We start from the raw sequence: 21,697 nt of genomic DNA, 5'->3' as shown, positions 1-21,697 counted from the left end.
GGCTCACAGTTTTATTCCCCATTTTACAGATGAGGTAACTGAGGCTCAGAGAAGTTAAGCGACTTACCTAAGGTCACACAGAAGATGTGGCGGAGCCAGTATTAGAGCCCGTGACCTCTGACTCCCAAGACTGGGCTCTTTCCACTGAGCCACGCTGCTTCTTACAACCCTTGTACTCGAGGAGTTTGTAATACATTCAATTGTATTTATTGAGCACTTACTGTGTGCAGAACACTGTACTAAGCGCTTGGGAAGTACAAATTGGCAACATATAGAGACAGTCCCTACCCAACAGTGGGCTCACAGTCTAGAAGGGGGAGACAGAGAACAAAACAAAGCATATTAACAAAATAAAATGAATAGAATAAATATGTACAAATAAAATAAATAAATAGAGTAACAAATACATGCAAACATATATACATATATACAGGTGCTGTGGGGAGGGGAAGGAGGTAAGGCGGGGGGGATGGAGAGGGGGAGGAGGGGGAGAGGAAGGAGGGGACTCAGTCTGGGAAGGCCTCCTATATGTAGCAGGGGAGGCAGAGAGTAAAATGAATTACAAGTGGTGGAGAAACAATAGAGTTTAAAGATGTGTATATAGACTCTGATCCTGGTACCTAGATGCTTAGAGGGTGAACACTCTAGGCCATAGACAATAATAATAAGAATAATTGTGGTATTTGTTAAGCACTTACCGTGTGCCAGGCACTACACAAAGCACTGGGATGGATACAAGCAAATAAGGTTGGACATGGTCACTGTCCCGCATAGGGCTCACAGTCTCAATTCCCGTTTTATAGATGAGGTAACTGAGACACAGAGAAGTAAAGTGGCTCCCCTAAGGTAACCCAGCAGACAATGACACAATAGAGGTAGGGGAATTTGGAGGTGAATCAATCGTATTTTTTGAGCACTTTCTGTGAGCAGAGCACTGTACTAAGCACTTGGGAAAGTACAATAAACTAGAGTTGGGAGACGTGATCCTTGCCCACAAGGAGCTTACAATCTACTGGAGGGGAGAGACAATAAAATAAATTAGGTAAGAAAAATAGTAGAGTGTAAGGATATGGTCTGAGGGGTTGGGGTCAGTAGCCGAGTGATTAAGGGATACACACAGCCAAGTGCTTAGTCAATGCAGATGAGAGGGCAGAGAGGGAAAATTACGGCTCAGTCAGACGAGGCCTCTTGGAGGAGGTGTGATTTTAGGAGGATTTTGAAGGTTGGGAGAGCGGTGGTCTGTCATATATGAAGAGGGTGGGAGTTCTAGACCAGAGGGAGGATGCGGGCAAGGGATTGGTGGTGAGACAGATGATGCCAAGGTATAGAGAATAGGTTGGTGTTAGAAGAGCGGAATGTGAGGATTGAGTTTTAGTCAGAGATCAGCAAGGTCAGGTAGGAGAGTGAGACCTGATTGAGTGTCTTAAAGTCAATGGTAAGGAGTTTCTTTTTGATGTGGATGGATATTTATTTATTTTACTTGTACATATCTATTCTATTTATTTTATTTTGTTAATATGTTTTGTTCTCTGTCTCCCCCTTCTAGACTGTGAGCCCACTGTTGGGTAGGGACCGTCTCTATATGTTGCCAACTTGTACTTCCCAAGCGCTTAGTACAGTGCTCTGCACACAGTAAGCGCTCAATAAATACAATTGATTGATTGACTGATGTTCATGAGGGATGGAGAGATGTGTGCAGAATGATTTTTTAGACAAATGACCTGGGCAGCTGAGTAATGAATGGGCTTGAGAGGGGAGAGTCAAGGGGTAGGGAGGTCAACGAGGCTGGTATTGATAATTGCTTGTATCAGCGTGGTAGCAGTTTGGATGGAGAGGAAATGGTGGGTTCTAGAGATGTTGTGAAGGTATAACTGACAGGAATTGGAAACAGCCCGAATGAGCCGTCAGAATGAGAGAGATGAGTCAAGGATAATGTCAAAGGTTTGGGCTTGTGAGACAGCTAGGATGGCAGTGTTGTCTACAGTGATAAGAAAGTCGGGGGGAGCGGGGTTTGGGTGGGAAGATGAGGCGTTCTGTTTTGGGCATGTTAGGTTTGAGATGTCAGCAGGACCTCCAAGTAGAGAAGTCATGAAGGCAGAAAGAAATGTGGGACTGCAGAGAAAGAGAGGGGACAGGACTGGAGATGTAGATTTGGGAACCATCCACTTGGAGATGGTAGTTGAAACTGTAGAAGCGAATGAGTTCTCCAAGGGAGAGGGTGTAGATAGAGAATAGAAGGGGACCCAGAACTGTGCCGTGAGGGACTCCCGTAGTTAGGAGGTGGGACGCAGAGGAGAAGTCTGCCAAAGAGACTGAGAATGAGAAGCCAGAGAGATAGGAGGAGAACCAGGAGAGGACAGTGTCAGTGAAGCCAGGGCAAGATAATTACAGGAGAAAGGGGTGGTCCACAGCAACGAAGACAGCAGAAAGGTAGACGAGGATTAGGATGGAACAGTGGACATTGCATTTGGCAAGAAGGAAGTCACTGATGATCTTAGAGATCTTCCTAGAGGAGATGTAAAATGTAGTGGGACTTTGAAGACGGGGTGACAAGTGGTCACTGGATGTGAAGGGGGAGATTGTCCCAGACAGGAGGGAGTGTGTCAGCAAGGGATCTACAATGAGAAAGACAAGAGTGAGGCACTCTTGCAGGTTGATATTAGAGGAGCAAAATGTGTGGGCTGGATTGTAATGGGAGAGGAGTGAGGATAAGGAGTAAAGGGAAAAGTGATTGAGTACCTTAAAGTCTCTATTGAAGAATGGGTCTGATTCTTATTCCTGTTCCTTTCTGAAATATCATGAATCTTTCCTCAGACCACAAATGGCTGGGACCCCATGGAACTGAGGAAAGCAAGGAGAAAAGGGAAAAGGCCTAGGGAAAGAGAGAGAGGAATAAATGAAACCATCGATGAGAAGTGAAGATGGATGGAAAAGAGGAGTAAATAGTAAAGTGATTCATTAATTTAGTTATTCAATGAACCCCTCCTACTATAGCGACTGTATGTAGGGCATTGTCCTGGATGCTTGGGAGCATATAATTAGGGAAGTAGTGTATCAGAGTGGGCCTTGCCATCGGAGGAACTGAGTTCTATTCCCGGCTCTGCCATGTACCTGCTGTGTGACCTTGGGCAAGTCATTTAATTTCACCGTGTCTCAGTTCCCCCAGCTGCAAAATAGGGATTCAGTACCTGTTCTCCCTCCTACTTAGACTGTGAGCCCTCTGTGGACCTGATTATCTTGTATATACCCCAGTGGTTAGTTCAGGATTTGGCATACAGTATGTGTTTAACAATTATTATTATATGAAAGTCAAAAGACACAGACCTTTCCTCTGAGGAGCCTTTCCTCTGAGGAGCTTACAATCTAATGAGTCAACAATTTTCACAGATTTCTCACTGTGAACAATCTGTTCTCCTTTGCTGTTGAGCATTGGTGTTCCTCTGAGATTGGGGAGTGGGGAAGAAAGGAGGCGAGGTAGGGTGGATTGCAGATATTCTTATTATGTTTTAAAGCGAAAGGTTTTCCCCAACAACCCAGGGAACACTCCAAAGAAATAACATTTGCTGCGTAAACTGCTGAGAGATAAAAAAATAATAATAATGATGGTATTTGTTAAGCACTTACTAGGTACAAAGCACTGTTCTAAGAGCTGGGGAGGTTACAAGGTGATCAGGTTGTCCCACGGGGGGCTCACGGTTTTAATCTCCATTTTACGGATGAGGTAACTGAGGCACAGAGAAGTGAGGTGACTTGCCCAAAGTCACACAGCTGACAGTTGGTGGAGCTGGGGTTTGAACCCATGACCTCTGACTCCAAAGACCATGCCCTTTCCACTGAGCCACACTGCTTCTCATAATGATATATGACAACTCCCCCAGCCTGGGTTCATTCTAGACTATAAGCTCGTTACGGGAAGGGAACCTGTCTGCTAATTCTGTTGTACTGTACTCTCCCTAGTGCTTAGTACAGTGCCCTGCACATAGTAAGCGCTCAATAAATAGGATTGATGGATGAATCGTGGGGTGGCTCCCTGATCCTGGGATCCAGATCGAGGGATGCAGACCTGGTGCTGCAATCCCAGGGTGTCTGTCCATGGTTCTGCAGTCTTCAGCTGGTCCCATAGCCTGCCCTATGGGGCTTGAGTTTGGTTTTCACTATGGCGTTGCCAAGGTTACCAGGAATTGCTATATTAAATTCCCAGCACACACCCAGACCTACACTGTTGAGGGCTTACTCTGTGTCAAACACTGCTCTAAGAAACTGCTAGATACAAGTTAATCAGATTGGACACAATTCCTGTCCCACACGGGGCTAACAGTCTGAGTAGGAGAGAGAACTGGAATTGAATCCTCATTTTGCTTTTGAAGAAACTGAGGCACAGAGAGGTCAGGTGACTTGCCCAAGGTCCCCCAGCAGACAAGTGGTGGAGCTGGGATTAGAACCCAGCTCCTCTGGCTCCCAGTTCAGTGCTCTTTCCACTAGGCCACACAGTTTCCTCTCCCATAGGCAAGTAGGTGCTCTGAGAGGTCTCAATGAGCTTGGTGAAATATTCTCCCTAAAGAGTACAGCACCCCTTATATTGATAACAATCATATGTAGAGAAGCAGCGTGGCTCAGTGGAAAGAGCTTGGGCTTTGGAGTCAGAGGTCATGGGTTCAAATCCTGGCTCTGCCAATTGCCTGCTGTGTGACCTTGGGCAAGTCACTTAACTTCTCTGTGCCTCAGTTCCTTCATCTGTAAAATGGGGGTTAAGACTGTGAGCCCCCCGTGGGATAACCTGATCACCTTGTAACCTCCCCAGCGCTTAGAACAGTGCTTTGCACATAGTAGGCACTTAATAAATGCCATTATTATTATTGTTATTATTGAGTACTTACTGTATGAAAGGCACTGTACTATAGTGCTTGAGAGGGTAGAACACAACAATATAACAGACACATTCCCTGCCCACAAGGAGCTTACAGTCTAGAGGGTTGTATGGAGTTCACAAACTTATTTCTAAGAGTCTGCCATAATATGTCTAGACTAGGCAAGTAGTTCCACCTGATTTGAGGCCTAAGAAATTCTAATTCTTATGAGTCACAGGGAATCCTAAATTTGCACTTGGTACTCTGAAAATTTGTTGTACTGAAACCAACTTTATTAGCTTAGACATGCATTCATACATTTAAAAATATTCTTCAAAGTGGAAAGTTTGATGGTAAGGGGTGGCTGCACATGGGAGTTGATGTTATTTGGTAGAACTTATCTCTATGACCATTCTTCTCTACCCGAATTCATGTGGCAATTCCATATAGTTCTTTGGGTACTGACAAAGGCAGGATAATAATTTCAGTATTTGTTAAGCACTTTTGATGTGTCAAACACTATACTAAGATAATAAGATTGGACACAAGCCCTATCTCACAAGGGGCTCAAAGTCTAAGTAATAATAACAATAATAATAATAATAGTACTTGCTAAGTGCTTACTATGTGCCAAGCACTGTACTAAGCGCTAGAGTAGACGCAAGATAATCACATCCCAAATGTGACTCATGGTATAAATTGAAGAGAGATTGGATATTGAATCCCTCTGCCCCTCATTTTACAGATGAGGACACTGAGGCACAGAGCAGTTAAGTGACTTACCCAAGTGACAGCAGATGAGAGGCGGAGTGAAGATTAGAACCCAGATCCTCTGACTGTCAGGCCCGCCCAGGCCCGTGCTCTTTCCACTAGACCAGGCTGCTTCTCTAAGGAGCACTGGAATTAGTTACTGATTCATGTTTTGGATGAGCAGTCTTCCTTCAGGAACAAATGGAGAACACATCTGTTGACAAGAACATTTGTATACAATGTTTCTTTGGGTGATCCTGAGTGATCCTGTTCCTTTGTAGCAAACACTCATGCTTAGGGACTTGCTTTTGTACTGCCAAGGAAAATATTTGCCGTCTCCCAGACACTGGCTTTGTTCACTGAAGTAATAATTCATCACCTATTAATTAATTACCTCAGTGGCCCAAGAGAGCCCACCATCTTCACAAAGGGTCCAACACACCTAAGGAGAATACTTTGCTTACTGAGAGGAAATGGTTGGATGTAAGAAAAATCTGTAAAATAGGGATGAAGACTGCGAGCCCCATAATAATAATAATAATAATGGCATGTATTAAGCACTTCCTATGTGCAAAGCACTGTTCTAAGCACTGGGGAGGTTACAAGGTGATCAGGTTGTTCAAAGGGGGCTCACAGTCTTAATCTCCATTTTACAGATGAGGTAACTGAGGCCCAGAGAAGTTAAATGACTTGCCCAAAGTCACACAGCTGATGTGGTGGAGGCGGGATTTGAACCCATGACCTCTGACTCCAAAGTCCGTGCTCTTTCCATTAAGCCACGCTGCTTCTCATGTGGGACAACATTATCATCAATCATATTTATTGAGCGCTTACTGTGTGCGGAGCATTGTACTAAGCGCTTGGGAAGTACAAATTGGCAACATATAGAGACAGTCCCTGCCCAACAGTGGGCTCACATGATCACCCTGTATCCCCCCAGCGCTTAGAACAGTGCTTTGCACATAGTAACTGCTTAACAAATACCATTATTATTATTATTATTATTATTATTATTATGTAGCAGGAAAAACAATGGAAGGTTTCTGAAGGGAAAGCAGTATGTAGTGTATAGCCTACTTAACTGTAAAAACTTCATTGGCTATCAACAAGCGGATGAGAACTGGGATATGGGAAGGGATACCAGCCCATGATGAGCTAGTCTTTTAAATAGGCTCTAAATTAGAGGGAAATGATGGAAAATAGCATAAATGGCAATTACCTGACTCTTCCATTTCAGGCTGTTAATGGCTTTAGGAAGCTGCGGGATGGGCCTACAAAATATACAGTCTTTTGTGAGTCTGTAAATGAGTGAGTGACTGAATGAGTGTGTGAATGTGTGTGTGTGCTTCTTTGTATAACAGAGAGGAGCAACTATATTAAAGATGACTTTGGAACACATAGAGAGTGGAGAAACAATGTGGCCTAGTCGAAGGAGCAGAGACCTTGGAGTCAGAGGGCCTGGATTCTAATCCCGGCTTTGCCATTTGTCTGCTGTGTGACCTTGGGCAAGGCACTTAACTTCTCTGTGCCTCAGTTACACTTGCGAAATAGGGATTAAGACTGTGAGCTCCATGTGGGACATGGACTGTGCCCAACCTGACTGTCTAATACCTACCCCAGTGCAAGCACATAGTGCTTAGCACATAGTAAGAGCTTAACAAATACCATTAAAGAAAAACACTAGGCACAATCTCCCAAACTTTCATGCCTCTCCCTCCCAACGCAGGAACTGGTAGGGTAGAGAGGTGGAGAGAAAGTGCGGGGTCCAAGTACTGTAGAATTTTAGGACAACCTGTCCACAAGAATCCCATGGGATTTGGGGATCCCCAAATCAGTGGAAATTAACAAACACTGACCATGCTCCAGCCCGGATGTGGCCATCCAACCATTTAAGGTGAGCAGCTGGGATGGGGACATTAAAGATTGTGCAAAATTGTCTGGAGAGGAGAACAAAAATCCAGGACCGCCCGAACCCGATAGATGTTTAAAGGTTAAAGAGCCTGGTTTCTTTCATCAAATCCTTGCTCAGTGTAGTCTGGTTATTCGAGCCTGAGAAATGAAGGTTTCTTGGTTAAATTTGCACTTTTTCCCAACCACATATCTGGGACTTTTTGTGGGGAGAAGTCTTGCCTTTGTACCTCATCTTCTGGGTTCAGCAACACAGTGAATCAATCAATCAATCAGCCATGTTCATTGAGCACTTACTATGTGCAGAGCACTGTGCTAAGCATCTGGGAGAGTACAGTAGGACAGTCCAGACTGAAGACTGCTTTAAAATGTAGGTTTTCCTCCAGTGACTGCAGTTCTTTCCCTCTCTCTATCTTCCTCCACTCCTCCTCCCAGCCCCCACCTCCCTAAGCCCAATTTGTGGCCTTGCTGTTTGAACCACTCGTCTTTGGCCATGTTGTCTTCCTGCTGGGACCAGTGAGGTCTGAGGAGGGAAATGAGATGAGACCATCTGGGCCCAGTTCCTTTTCGAGATTGATTTCCTGACCTTCTGTTCAGCGATACACATATTTATGAGGGGAAAGCAGAGCCACCCGGTTCTCCATTCAGCCTTAGTTCCTCCCCAGAATAACATGAATGTTCAGAGAATTGATTGTTCCATCACCAAGATGTAAGGGGACCATTTGGTATGATGTCCTCTGGGGGCTGGAAAGCATTAATCAACCCATCAATCCGTTAATCAATCCATCAATTCCTTTATTTTAGTGGAATGTTTGTTAAGCGCTTACTGTGTACCAGGCACTGTGCTAAGTGCTGGGGAAGAGAAACGGCATGGCCTAGTGGATAGGCATGGGCTTGAGAGTCAGAAGGACCTGGGTTCTAATTCCGGCTCTGCCACTTGTCTGCTGTGTGACCTTGGGCAAGTCACTTCTCAGTGACTCAGTTACTTCATCTATAAAAGGGAGATCAGGCTTGTGGGCCCCATGTGGGACCTGGAGTACAATAATAATGAAAGTAATTGTAATTTCTGTTAAGTGCTTACTATGTTTCAAGCACTGGATTAAGCCCTGGAGAAGATACAAGATAATCAGGTCCCACATTGGGGCTCATAGTCTAAGTAGGAGGGAGAACAGGTCGTGGAATCCCTGTGTTTTACAGTTTGGGCACCATCCTAATCCACATGGGGCTCACAGTTTGAGAAGGAGGGAAGACACTTATGAAATCCCCATTTGACACAGTTGAGGCACAGTGTAGTTGACTTGCCCAAGGTCACACAGCAGACAAGCTGCTCTGGCTTTCTGGCCCCTGCTCTTTCCAACAAGACTACACTGTTTCTCAGATTCATTCATTCATTCATTCAATCGTATTTATTGAGCGCTTTCTGTGTGCAGAGCACTGTACTAAGCACTTGGGAAGTACAAGTTGGCAACATATAGAGACAGTCCCTAACCAGCAGCGGGATTCCTTACTCAGATCCCAGAACATCCAGAACTTTCTGGCTGTACCAAAGGAACCATATTCTGTCGTTTGGTGCTCAAAGGGTAAAGTACCTTAATAGTATCATTAGCCCTCAGTGGAGAATAGCATGGCTTTAAAATAGCAGATTTGAAATTCATTTATTCAGGCTATTATTATTTTGTGTGGTACATTAAGATCCAGTAATCATATGAACATGGCTCCAGGCGTAATTTCTTGCCTGTGTCTTTCAGCTAGCTGCTAAGGGAAGTGTAGTTAGAATAGAGGATATTCAGAATGTTTTTCGGTCAACTGCCAAACGGGAATATTTTGACGCTCCATTCGAAAAGCCTTCTCTTTTTGAATTTTTAGCCTCCTTAAAGAATCCGTTCAAGAAAGAATGCCATAATAATAATAATAATAATGAGACAGGGGCAAATTATAAATTCCTGGTTCAAGCTATGTTTCAGAAGATATCTTGGAGGTTATGTCCAGGTTCCGTGTAAAGGTTTCAGTTCACGCGCATCCTGCTGGGCTGCTGTTAGGAATAATGAGAAATGTTTGACAACATAGGCCTGGAGGAAGTGGAAAAGAATCTTGACTTTGAGGAGAATAAAAGAACCAAGAACAATATTTTACTGCTGCCTGAAATGTAACTTAACATAATCCCTCAGAGTCATCTCCTCTTCCCCCAAACAAAGGAACCCAGTGGGATATAATCTGTGTTATGAGCATGGCAAATCCGCTTTTCTTCATCTTTAAGATAATGGCCCTCCCTGTCTTCCTTCAGGCACAGGGGTTACTCATGAGCTGTACCCTTCCTTGGGATTTAGTTAAATCCTAGAAAAATTAAACTGCAGTGGGATGCCAAGAATGACGACAAATATCTTATTTTCAGCCTATAGCATTTTCTTTTTATAAACGTCACCTTTCTGATCCAGCATATTCTCAGTATTCTCAGTATAATTTGCAAGTTTTTCCTCTGTTGCTAGGTGGGTGAAAGACTCCTTTCAGTTCTATGATCAACTTTCATCCCCGGAGAGAAATCCTTCCTCTTACAATTTTCATTCAGAAGAGGAATCTATTTTAATTCCCCTTTATGGATTTCAGAAATTGTTCTGGGAGATTTTAAGTCAATCAATCAATGTCAGAAGTATTTATTAAGCATCTACTGTAGGCAGAGCACTGTATTAATGACTTGGCAGAGTACAAACTCTATTGGAAAGAGTACAAAACTGTGATCAGGAGCTCTGCATTGTGGTACTGGACCTGCCTTTTGTCTGCTCTGTGGCTTTGGGCAAGTCACTTTTAACTTCTCTGTGCCTCAATTCCTCATTTGTAAAATGAGGATAAAATATATTTTCTTCTGATCTAGATAGTGAGCCTCTTGATGGCCTGGGGCTGAGTCCAAATTTATCATCTAGTATCTGCCCCCCAGTACTTAGTCCAGTGCTTGGAACTTCATTCATTCATTCATTCAATAGCATTTATTGAGCGCTTACTGTGTGCAGAGCACTGTACTAAGTGCTTGGGAAGTACAAGTTGGCAACATATACAGACGGTTCCTACCCAACAGCAGGCTCACAGTCTAGAAGGCGGGCTCACAGTCTTAATATACTACTACTACTACTAGTACTACTATTACTACTACTACTACTACTACTACTACTAATGGTATTTGTTAAGCGCTTACTATGTGCCAAGCACTGTTCTAAGCACTGGGGGGATACAAGGTAATGAGGTTGTCCCACGTGAGGCTCACAGTCTTAATCCCCATTTTACAGATGAGGGAACCGAAGCACAGAGAAGTGAAGTGACTTGCCCAAAGTCACCCAGCTGACAAGTGGCAGAGTTGGGATTAGAACCCATGACCTCTGACTCCCAAGCCTGTGCTTTTTCTTCTTTCCACTGAGCCATACTGCTTCTGTCATCATCATCATCATCATCATCATCATCATCATCATCATCATCATCATCAATCATCATCATCATGATACCTGCCCTCAGGGGGCTTTCAATCTAATGGGGGAGCAGACCCTAAAATAAATGACAGGTAGAATGATGTGATAGGGAATATGAGATATGTACACAAGTGCTATGAGGAGGTGTAAATACTCAAGTATCTGGGTGGTAAGGAAGTACTGAAGTGGCATAAAAGGGGATTAGAAAGTAATCCAAAAGGAGATGTGATTTCAGAGGAACTTTGAAGATGGGGAGGGGAGGGGTCCATGGATGTGAAGGTGCTCTGCACATAGTAAGCGCTCAATAAATACGATTGATTGATTGATTGATTGATTGAAGGGAACTCTAGACAGGTAGGTGACTGATAAGCAGCAGAAAAATCAGCTGCCCCTCATCTGTTAGGCTGTATAAGCTGTAGGTACCTTCCACTGGTAACTTGGAAGCAGCAAGGCCTAGTGGAAAAAGCACAGGCCTAGGAGTCGGAAGCCCTGAGTTCTAATCCTGACTCTGCCACTTGTCTGTTGTCTGCTGTGAGATTGGGCAAGTCATTTAACTTGACTTGTGGGGATCCCTAAACGTTCAATACTTGGTCCTCTTCTATCCTTCATCTACACTAATTCCCTTGGAGAACTCATTTGCTCCCATGGCTTCAACTACCATCACTATGTAGGTGATACCCAAATCTACGTCTCCTCCCCGATCTCTCACCCTCTTTCCAGGCTCGCATCTCTTTCTGCCTTCCAGACATCTCTACTTGGCTCTCCTCCCATCGCCTCAAAATTAACATGTCGAAAACAGACTCCTAATCTTCCCACCCAAATCCGCCCTCTCCCTGACTTTCCCATCACTGTGGATGGCACCACCATCCTTCCCATCTCACAAGCCCATAACCTTGGTGTTATCCTTGACTCCGCTCTCTTATTCAACCCACATATTCTTCTAGACTGTGAGCCCGTTGTTGGGGAGGGACTGTCTCTATATGTTGCCAACTTGTACTTCCCAAACGCTTAGTACAGTGTTCTGCACACAGTAAGTGCTCAATAAATGCGATTGAATGAATGAATGAATATTCAATCCGCCTCCAAATCCTGTCAGTCCCATCTTCACAACATCACTAAAATTTGACCTTTCCTCTCCATCCCAACTGCTATCACGTTAGTACAATCACTCATCCTATCCTGCCTAGATTACTGCATCAGCCTCCTTGCTGACCTCCCAACCTCTGACGTCTCCCCACTCCAGTCCATACTTCACTCCACTGCCCAGATGATCTTTCTACAGAAATGTTCGGGACATATCACCCCCATCCTCAAAAAATTCCAGTGGTTGCCTATCCATCTCTGTATCAAAAAAACTTCTTGCCATTGGATTTAAAGCACTCTATCACCTTGCCCCCTCCTACCTCACCTCGCTTCTCTCCTTCTACAGCCCATTCGGCACACTTCGCTCTTCTGGTACTACCACTTTGTTTTTGATCTTGCCTGTCTCACTACCAAACCTGGCCCACATCCCGCCTCTGGCCTGGAATGCCCTCTGCTCTCAAATCTGACAATTCCTTTCCCCTACGTCAAAGCCTTATTGAAGGCACATCTTCTCCAAGAAGCCTTCCCAGACTAAGCCCCACTTTTTCTCATCTCCCACTCCCTTCTGCATCAGCCTGACTTGCCCCTTTTGCTCCCTCCCAGCCACACCCCGGCCCCACATTGCTTATGTAGAGATCTGTAATTTTATTTATTTATATTGATGTCTCTTTATTAGTATTGATAATAAATTCCCCCCTCTATTCATTCATTCATTCAATCGTATTTATTGAGCGCTTACTGTGTGCAGAGTACTGTACTAAGCGCTTGGGAAGTATAAATCGGCAACATATAGAGACGGTACCTACCCAACAACGGGCTCACAATCTAGAAGGGGGAGACAGACTACAAAACAAAACATGTAGACGGGTGTCAAAATTGTCAGAACAAATAGGATTAAAACTATATGCACATCATTAACAAAATAAATAGAATAGTAAATATGTACAAGTAAAATAAATAGAGTAATAAATCTGTACAAATATATACAAGTGCTGTGGTGAGGGGAACTAGGTAGGGTGTGGGGGATGGGGAAGGGGAGAGGAAGAAGGGGGCTCAGTCTGGGAAGGCGTCCTGGAGGAGGTGAGCTCTCAGTAGGGCTTTGAAGGGATGAAGAGGGCTAGCTTGGTGGATGTGTGGAGGGAGGGCATTCCAGGCCAGGGGGAGGACGTGGGATGGGGGTCGATGGTAGGACAGGCGAGAACGAGGGACAGTGAGGAGGTTAGTGACAGAGGAGCCGGGGGTGCGGGATGGGCTGGAGAAGGAGAGAAGGGAGGTAGGGTAGGAGGGGATGAGGGGATGGAAAGCCTTGAAGCTGAGAGTGAGGAGTTTTTGCTTGATTCGTAGGTTGACCGGCAGCCACTGGAGATTTTTGAGGAGGGGAGTAACATGCCCAGAGCATTTCTGTTCAAAGATAATCCGGGCAGCAGAGTGAAGTATAGACTGAAGTGGGGAGAGAAAGGAGGATGGGAGATCAGAGAGGAGGGTGATGCTCTAGACGGTGAGCTCATGGTAGACTGGGATTGTCACTCTTTATTGCTGTATTGTACTTTCCCAAGCACTTAGTATAGTGCTCTGCACACAGTAAGCGCTTAATAAATACAATTGAATTAATGAATGATTGAATGAACTTAAGTTCTCTGTGCCTCAGTTCCCGCCTCTGCAAAATGGAGATTCAATATCTCTTTTCCCTCCTATTCTAACTGTGAGTCCCTTGTAGGATGGGCACCATATCAGGCCTGATTATTTTGTATCCACCATAGTGTTCAGTATAAAACTTGGTACATAGTAAGTGCTTAAGAAATATCACAATTGATAATAACAATAATCATAATATTAGCAACAGCAATAATAATAAAGCCATCACATTTGGAAGTAAGACTGAGCAGCTCCAAAGGGACAAAAATTGGGATTTTTATTATGCACAGCAGAATTTACAGACATTTGAAATGTAATAAAAATAATGATGGGTACCCAGCACTGTTCTAAGCACTGGGGTAGATGCAAGGTAATCAGGTTGGATACAGTCCATTTCCCACGTGGGGCTCACAGTCTTAATCCCAATTTTACAGATGAGATAACTGAGGAAAAGTGAAGTGAAATGATTTGCCCTAGGTAACAGAACAGACTAATGACGGAGCCGGCATTGGAATCCATATCCTTCTGACTCCCGGGCCTGTGCTGTATTATGCCACGCTGCTCCCAGACACCTTTCTATATATTTTCTCAAACTCTGTACAGTATCCTTTTTTCTACTGCCCATTATTTGAGCCCTAAATTACTAGAAAATGTGTAGGTCAAACATTAGCAATGGGCTCTTCATTCATTCATTCAATCATATTTATTGAGCACTTACTGTGTGCAGAGCACTGTACTAAGTGCTTGGGAAGTGCAAGTTGGCAACATATAGAGATGATCCCTACCCAACAATGGGCTCACAGTCTAGAAGGAGGAGACAGACAACAAAACAAAGCATGTGGTCAGGTGTCAAGTCATCAGAATAAATAGAAGTAAAGCTAGATGCACATCATTGACAAAATAAATAGAATAGTAAATTTGTACAAGTAGAATAAATAGAGTAATAAATCTGTACAAACGTATATACAGGTGCTGTGGGGAAGGGAAAGAGGTAGGGCGGGGGGGATGGGGAGGGGGAGAGGAAAGAGGGGGCTCAGTCTGGGAAGGCCTCTTGGAGGTGGTGAGCTCTCAGTAGGGCTTTGAAGGGAGGAAGAGAGCTTGCTTGGTGGATGGGCAGAGGGAGGGCATTCCAGGCCAGGGGGATGATGTGGGCTGGGGGTCGATGGCGAGAATGAGGCCCCGTGAGGAGGTTAGCGGCGGCAGAGGAGCGGAGGGTGCAGGTTGGGCTGGAGAAGGAGAGAAGGGAGGGGAGGTAGGAGGGGTGAGGGGATGGACAGCCTTGAAGCCGAGTGAGGAGTTTTACTTCATGCGTAGGTTGACTGGTAGCCACTGGAGATTTTGGCTAGCTCTGCACTCATTCTTTTCCTTTTCAAACTCTTGGGTGAAATGAGTGTGCATGTCTTCCAAGGCTTCCCTCTCCCAGCAGATCATATAGTCAACTTTGATTACTTAGAATTTTGAAACAAGCAATTGTGAATCATCTTGGGCTCTCGTTTGTCTTCATTAGCAACACCCTGGGTTGGATAGTGAGCAGAAGCAAGGGGAGAATGTGAAAATTCCCTGCTTCCTAGTTGTGCTAATGAAGGATTTGGATGAAACTAATTGAACAATGTGGGATTTTAACCATTTTTCCCCTGTTATCACGAATTAGCCAAAATATCAATGGAACATGTCTACAAATTATGTTGTATTGTACTCTCCCAATTGCTTAATACAGTGCTCTGCACACAGTAAGCACTTAATGAATACCATTTATTGATTGATAGATTGATCCCCAGTCTAGCTCCTTTCTACCAGTTATGCTTTGGAGGAAATCTCTGAGCAGTATCCTGGTAAAATCTGATGTTCATGGGCACACTCTCAGTGTGGTTCTAGTATAAAAATGAAGATATCTTGAATTCATGTAGGTCATGTCATCCAAGGATGGTCAATTGGACCTATACTTTGGATGGTACATGATAACCTTCAAAGTTGGAAAACTTCAAGGTGTGCATGAAATTTTCCCTTACTTTTTTTATGCTTACCCTCTGCCTTTACAAATGTTAACAACCTCGTCATACTGTAGTGTGATTGAGCCTGTGGAATTAAAGAATTAAAGCATTCAGTTTGGTAAGGATGCACCTTTCTTATGCTCTTATAACAGGGTGTTAGAACGTAAAATGTGGGTTGGTAGAAAAGCTAGAGATGTTGAAGAATTGAGGAAGATTGGGATGGTTTCATGTATGATGGGATAATAATAATAATAATAATAATAATAATAATAATAATAATAATGATGGTATTTGTTAAGTGCTTACTATATGCCAAGCACTGTTCTAAGTGCTGGGGTAGATACAAAGTAATCAGGTTGTCCCACATGGGATTCACAGTCTTAATCCTCATTTTATAGATGAGTTAACTGAGGAATAGAGAAGTTAAGTGACTTGCCCAAGGTCACACAGCTGGCAAGTGGTGGAGCCAGGATTAGAACCCATGACCTCTGACTCCCAAGCCTGTGCTCTTTCCACTAAACCATGCTGTTTCCTATGTGCCAGGCTCTGAACTAAGCGCTGGGGTGGATATAAGTAAATCAGGTTAGACATAGTACCTGTCCCATGTAGGGTTCACTGTCTCTATCCCCATTTTGCAGATGAGATAACTGAGGTACAGAGAAGTTAAGTGACTTGCCCAAGATCACACACCAGACAATTGAGGATATGAGATTAGAACCCATGACCTTCTGATTCCCAGGCCCTTGCTCTACAGGAGAAAATTAGAGGTATTTTATGGTCTATTCCTAACCATGAAGATAGGTGTCCAGGAGGACAACCGCCACATGGTTTGATGGATCAATTAGTAAATAGTATTTATTGAGCACTTACTGTACGAAAAGTACTCTACTAAGCACTTGGGAGAGTATAATACAGTTTGTAGACTTGATCTCTGCCCTCAAGAAGCTTGCAATCTAGTCGGGGGAGACAGGTGAGGGAAGCGGCAAAATGTAAGAATGTTTATAAAAGTTCTGTGGGGCTGGAGTTGGGATGAGTATCACAGTGCTTAAGGGGTAGAGGCCCAGCTGCCTAGGAGACGCAAAAGGGAGAGCTAATAGAGTGGGGAAATGGGAAATTAGTCAGGAAGGCTTCTTGAAGGAGATTCAAGTTTAATAGGGTTTTGAAGATGGGGAGACTGGTGGTCTATTGGATATGAAGAGGCATGGCATAGCAGATAGAGCAAGGGCCTGGGATTTAGAAGGTTATGGGTTCTAATTCCGGCTCCACCGCTTGCCTGCTGTGTGACCTGTGGCAAGTCATTTCACTTCTCTGGGCCTCAGTTCCCTCATCTGTAAAATAGGGATCAAGACTGTGAGCACTCTGTGCGGCAGGGACTGTGTCCAACCTGATTTGCTTGTATCCACCCCAGTGCTTAGAATAGTGCCTGGCACTTAGTAAGTGCTTAACAAATACAAATAGAGAAGCAGCGTGGCTCAGTGGAAAGAGCACGGGCTTTGGAGTCAGGGGTCATGGGTTCAAATCCCGGCTCCGCCACTTGTCAGCTGTGTCACTTTGGGCAAGTTACTTGTCTTCTCTGTGCCTCTGTTCCCTCATCTGTAAAATGGGGATGAAGACTGTGAGCCCCCCGTGGGACAACCTGATCACTTTGTATCCTCCCCAGCGATTAGAACAGTGTTTTGCACATAGTAGGCACTTAATAAATGTCATTATTATTATTATTCTAGACTGTGAGCCCGCTGTTGGGTAGGGACCATCTCTATATGTTGCCAACTTGTACTTCCTGAGCACTTAGTACAGTGCTCTGCACACAGTAATTGCTCAGTAAATACGATTGAATGAATGAATGAATGAAATATCATAATAATAATTATTATCATTATATGAAGAGGGAGGGCACTTCAGATCAGAGGGAATATGTGAGCAAAGGTTTGGTGGTGAGAGATACGTGGGTGAGATGCAGTGAGTAGGTTAGTGTTAAGATCAAAGTGTGTGGGCTAGGTTGAAGAAGGCTAGAAGAAACAGCACAGACTTTGTCACCCGTCTATTGTGTAACCTTGGTCAAGTCATTTCACTTCTCTGTGCCTCAGTTTCCTCATCTATAAAAGTGGATTCAAGTACCTGTAATCCATCCCCACTGGACTGTGAGCAACATGTGGGACAAGGATTGTGTCTGACTTGTTTGTCTTGTATCTACCCCAACTTTAGTTGAGTATTTGGCATGTAGTTAACGCTTAACAAATGCCACAACTGTTGTTATTATTATTGTTACTATGAGGAAATGAGTGAGTTGATTATTCAGTATTATGATCAAGGTAGCGTAGGACGGGAGGAGAGTTAATTGAGAGCCAATGGTGAGGAGTTTCTGTTTGATGAGGAGATGGATGGGCAACCACTGGAGGCTTTTGAGAAGCAGCGTGGCTCAGTGGAAAGAGCACGGGCTTTGGAGTCAAAGGTCATGGGTTCAAATCCTGGCTCTGCCAATTGTCAGCTGTGTGACTTTAGGCAAATCACTTAACTTCTCTGTTCCTCAGTTCCCTCACCTGTAAAATGGGGATAAAGACTGTGAGTCCCACGTGGGACAACCTGATCACCTTGTAACCTTCTCAGCGCTTCGAACAGTGCTTTGCACATAGTAAGTGCTTAATAAATGCCATTATTATTATTATTTTGAGGTGTGAGGAGACATGAACAGCATGGGTTTTAGATAAATGATCCAGGCAACAGAGTGAAGTAGTGACTGGAGTTTGGAGATACAAGAGGCAGGGAGGTCAACAAGGAGAATGATGCAGTAGTCAAAGCAGGAAATAAGTGCATCCTGAAAGGAGGCTTAGCTAGCACTCCTAAGAGCAGTGAGGGAAGGATAGCATTTGGGATTAATCAGGCAGCCATAAGGGGAATCTTCCTCCCTGAAGTTCATAGTGTTTAGATAATTCCTATTATTACCATATGCCCTCCACAAAAGAGTACAATTAAGTTCAAGGCTGAACAGTTCATGTTAAGGATGCAAACTTCCTAGCTGATAATCTCTTTCTCTCTCACTCTCTCCATCCTTCTCTCTCAAGGAAAATGGGGAAAATCCTCATTTCAGGCAATTAATTAAAGCTGATCAGGCGTTTTCTTTAAATGGAAATGTTTTATTTTTTTCTCCCTTGTTTGAAGAGAAAGTTGTTTCAGTTTCTCTGAACATTTTGTAATGTTAGAGAAGCAGTGTGGCTTTGTGGAAAGAGCCTGGACTTGGGAACCAGAGGTCATGGGTTCTAATCCTGCTCCGCCACTTATCAGCTGTGTGACTTTGGGCAAGACACTTAACTTCTCTGTGCCTCAGTTACGTCATCTGTAAAATAGGGATTAAGATTGTGAGCCCCAAGTGGGACAAACTCATTACCTTGTATCTATCCCAGTGCTTAGAACAGTGCTTGGCACTTAGTAAGTGCTTAACAAATATAATAATAATAATTATTATTGTTATTTTAATTTATTTAATTTACTTAATTATTGTTATGTTAATTTAATTCTGTATTGTTAATACAGAATTGAGAAATGCCAGTGTTATTCTGGTTGGGCTAGGTTTTTCTTTTCTTTTAACCATACTGCTTTTAGCTGCTGGCTTTGGAAAGTCATTTATAGTGATAACCTATTTAGTACTAGCATATGTAGGACCAATTACTAGAACCATACCAGGATATATATTTACAGGTAATTTTAAATGCATCTCTCGGAACAACATAATTTGAACAAATCAATCAATGAAGTGAACTGTGACTTTTCTGGGCCATCTTAGGTTTTCTGTTTTGTAGATTCGATGGAGTTTTAATAGGTTACAGCATATGCTTGGTGGTTTATCACCAAAACTAGATGCTCCTGTCAAAACTAGAGAGCGGGAGACATAGAGGGAATTTTCTATGGGTGGGTGAGTTCTTTCTCATTATTTTCCTGGTCATCTGGCTTAATATAGTTTTCTCCCTGTTCCTTCTAGATACACCTTAGTGGATATATTACGGGCCATCCTACTTTCTTTAGAAGCTATGATTGAAGATCCTGAACTTCAAGTGAATGGATTTGTTTTGATTATTGACTGGAGTAACTTCACGTTCAAGCAGGCATCCAAACTCACTCCCAGCATGCTGAGATTGGCAATTGAGGGACTCCAGGTAAATATCGACTCACCTCCAACCCCTTCCCTGGGCTAGTGGTAAGCATTTAAAGTCAAAAATTTTTCTGAAGAGCATAATATTCACCAGCTCCTCAGGCTATGTAACATTTCTCCTGGTGGAGACGTGGCCCTTGATTTCATAGTTCTCATCTAAGGGACTCATTCGTAACTTTAGTGCCAACTGGAATTTTAATGATGGAAGAAAGTTATACTCTGTTTGTTACTCTAGTTTTTACTTTGTAAGTCTAAATGAATATTTCAATTTTATCTTGTTGGAGGCCCTCATTTCTTTTCCAACCAAGAAGCAGCATAGCCTAGTGGCAAGAGCTCGGGCTTGGGAGTCCGAGGATGTGGGTTCTAATCCTGACTCTGCCACTTGTCTGCTGTGTGACCTTGGGCAAAGTCACTTCACTTCTCTGAGCCTCAGTTATTACCTCATCTGTAAAAAGGGGGTTAATAATAATAATAATAATAATGATGATGGCATTTGTTAAGCGCTTACTATGTGCAAGGCACTGTTCTGATTAAGACTCTGAGCCTCACATGGAACAACCATGATTACTTTGTATTTACCCCAGTGCTTAGCACAGTCCTTGGCATACAGTAAGTGCTTAACAAATACCATAATGATTATGATTATGATTATGAAATTGCTATCAGCACTGAAATGATTAGAGATGGGAATCCTGTCAGCTTTCTCAGAGAATTGATAGAAGTCTAGAATTGCTCTCACCAAACTGGGAGGTACTGTGAGCCTCAGCTGGAACACGGGCTTTGTCTGACTTGATTTTCTTGTATCTAACCCAGCGCTTAGTACGGTGCTTGGCACATAAGAGGCACTTAACAAATACCATTAAAAAAGGGTACACTGCTTTTATGGGTTACTGTGGAATGTCTGATCTTCCCTAAGGCATATTCACTTTTGGAGAAAAATTCCTATCATCTTCACTCTTTTGGTAGGTGGCAACCAGATGGAGTTACTTCCCACCTAGATTATGCAGGCCAAAAATGTTAGCATATTCAAGATAGATTTGGATAAATTCATGTAAGAGCAGTCTTTAATATGTTACTAGAGGGAAAGTTAGGGATGTGGAGGGGCGATTTAGGGATATTATATGATGCATTCCTCACCAAGAGGATGGATGTCTCCCCCATTAGACTGTGAGCTCATTGCTGTTTTTTTTAAATGTTATTTGTTAAGCACTTACTTTGATCCCGGCACTATACTAAGCAATGGGATAGATACAAGCTAATCAGGTTGGGCCCATTCCCTATCCCACTTGGGGCTCACAATCTTAATCCCCATTTTACAAATGAGGTAAATGAGGCAAAGAGAAGTGAAGTGACTTGCTCAAGGTCACTCAGCAGACAAGTGGAAGAGCTGGGATTTGAACGCAATATGGGCAGGGAATGTGTCTACCAATTTAGTTGTATTGTACTCTCCCAATTCCCTCTCGGGATCACATCTGGAGAGTTTCCAGTTCTCTACCAGTCTCGACTAGGGGAGGGAGAGTGAAGCAGAGGCCTGTCCACTCCATTCCTAGATTGGGCAGTGGCTTGTGATTGGCAGGCAATCTGCTGCAAGTCAAAAACTCACCTATGCTAGGCAACAGCGACATGGGAGAGAGTCGAGGACAAAGACTCAAGTTTACTGCGTGGAAGGTGGCAGTGGTAAACCACTTCCATATTTTTACCAAGAAAATGCTTTGGGTACACTACCAGAACAAATGCAGATGGAGGTGAGGTATTTTGGGAGAGCTGTGCCCATAGAGTCGCTGTGGGTCAGAGATGACTCAACAGCCCAAGACATGACTCTCCCAAGCTTTTAGTACAGTGCTCCGCACATATTAAGCTCTCAATAATACACTGATTAAT

At 43.5% G+C, this 21,697-nt stretch overlaps 1 protein-coding gene across 1 annotated transcript in view; it reads left to right on the top strand.

Moving 5' to 3' along the window:
* Positions 1-21,697, top strand: part of CLVS2 (clavesin 2) — a 76,175-nt gene that overhangs the window by 10,262 nt on the left and 44,216 nt on the right. Inside the window, exon 2 of the mRNA XM_038742652.1 lies at positions 19,646-19,820. Coding sequence (XP_038598580.1) covers positions 19,646-19,820 — 175 coding nt within the window. The remainder of the gene's footprint in view (positions 1-19,645; positions 19,821-21,697) is intronic.

This window comes from Tachyglossus aculeatus, chromosome 2 (assembly GCF_015852505.1).
Source record: "Tachyglossus aculeatus isolate mTacAcu1 chromosome 2, mTacAcu1.pri, whole genome shotgun sequence".
Taxonomy (NCBI): domain Eukaryota; kingdom Metazoa; phylum Chordata; class Mammalia; order Monotremata; family Tachyglossidae; genus Tachyglossus; species Tachyglossus aculeatus.
The sequence above is the reverse complement of the archived record's forward strand: the minus strand, read 5'-3'. Positions and strand labels throughout refer to the sequence as shown.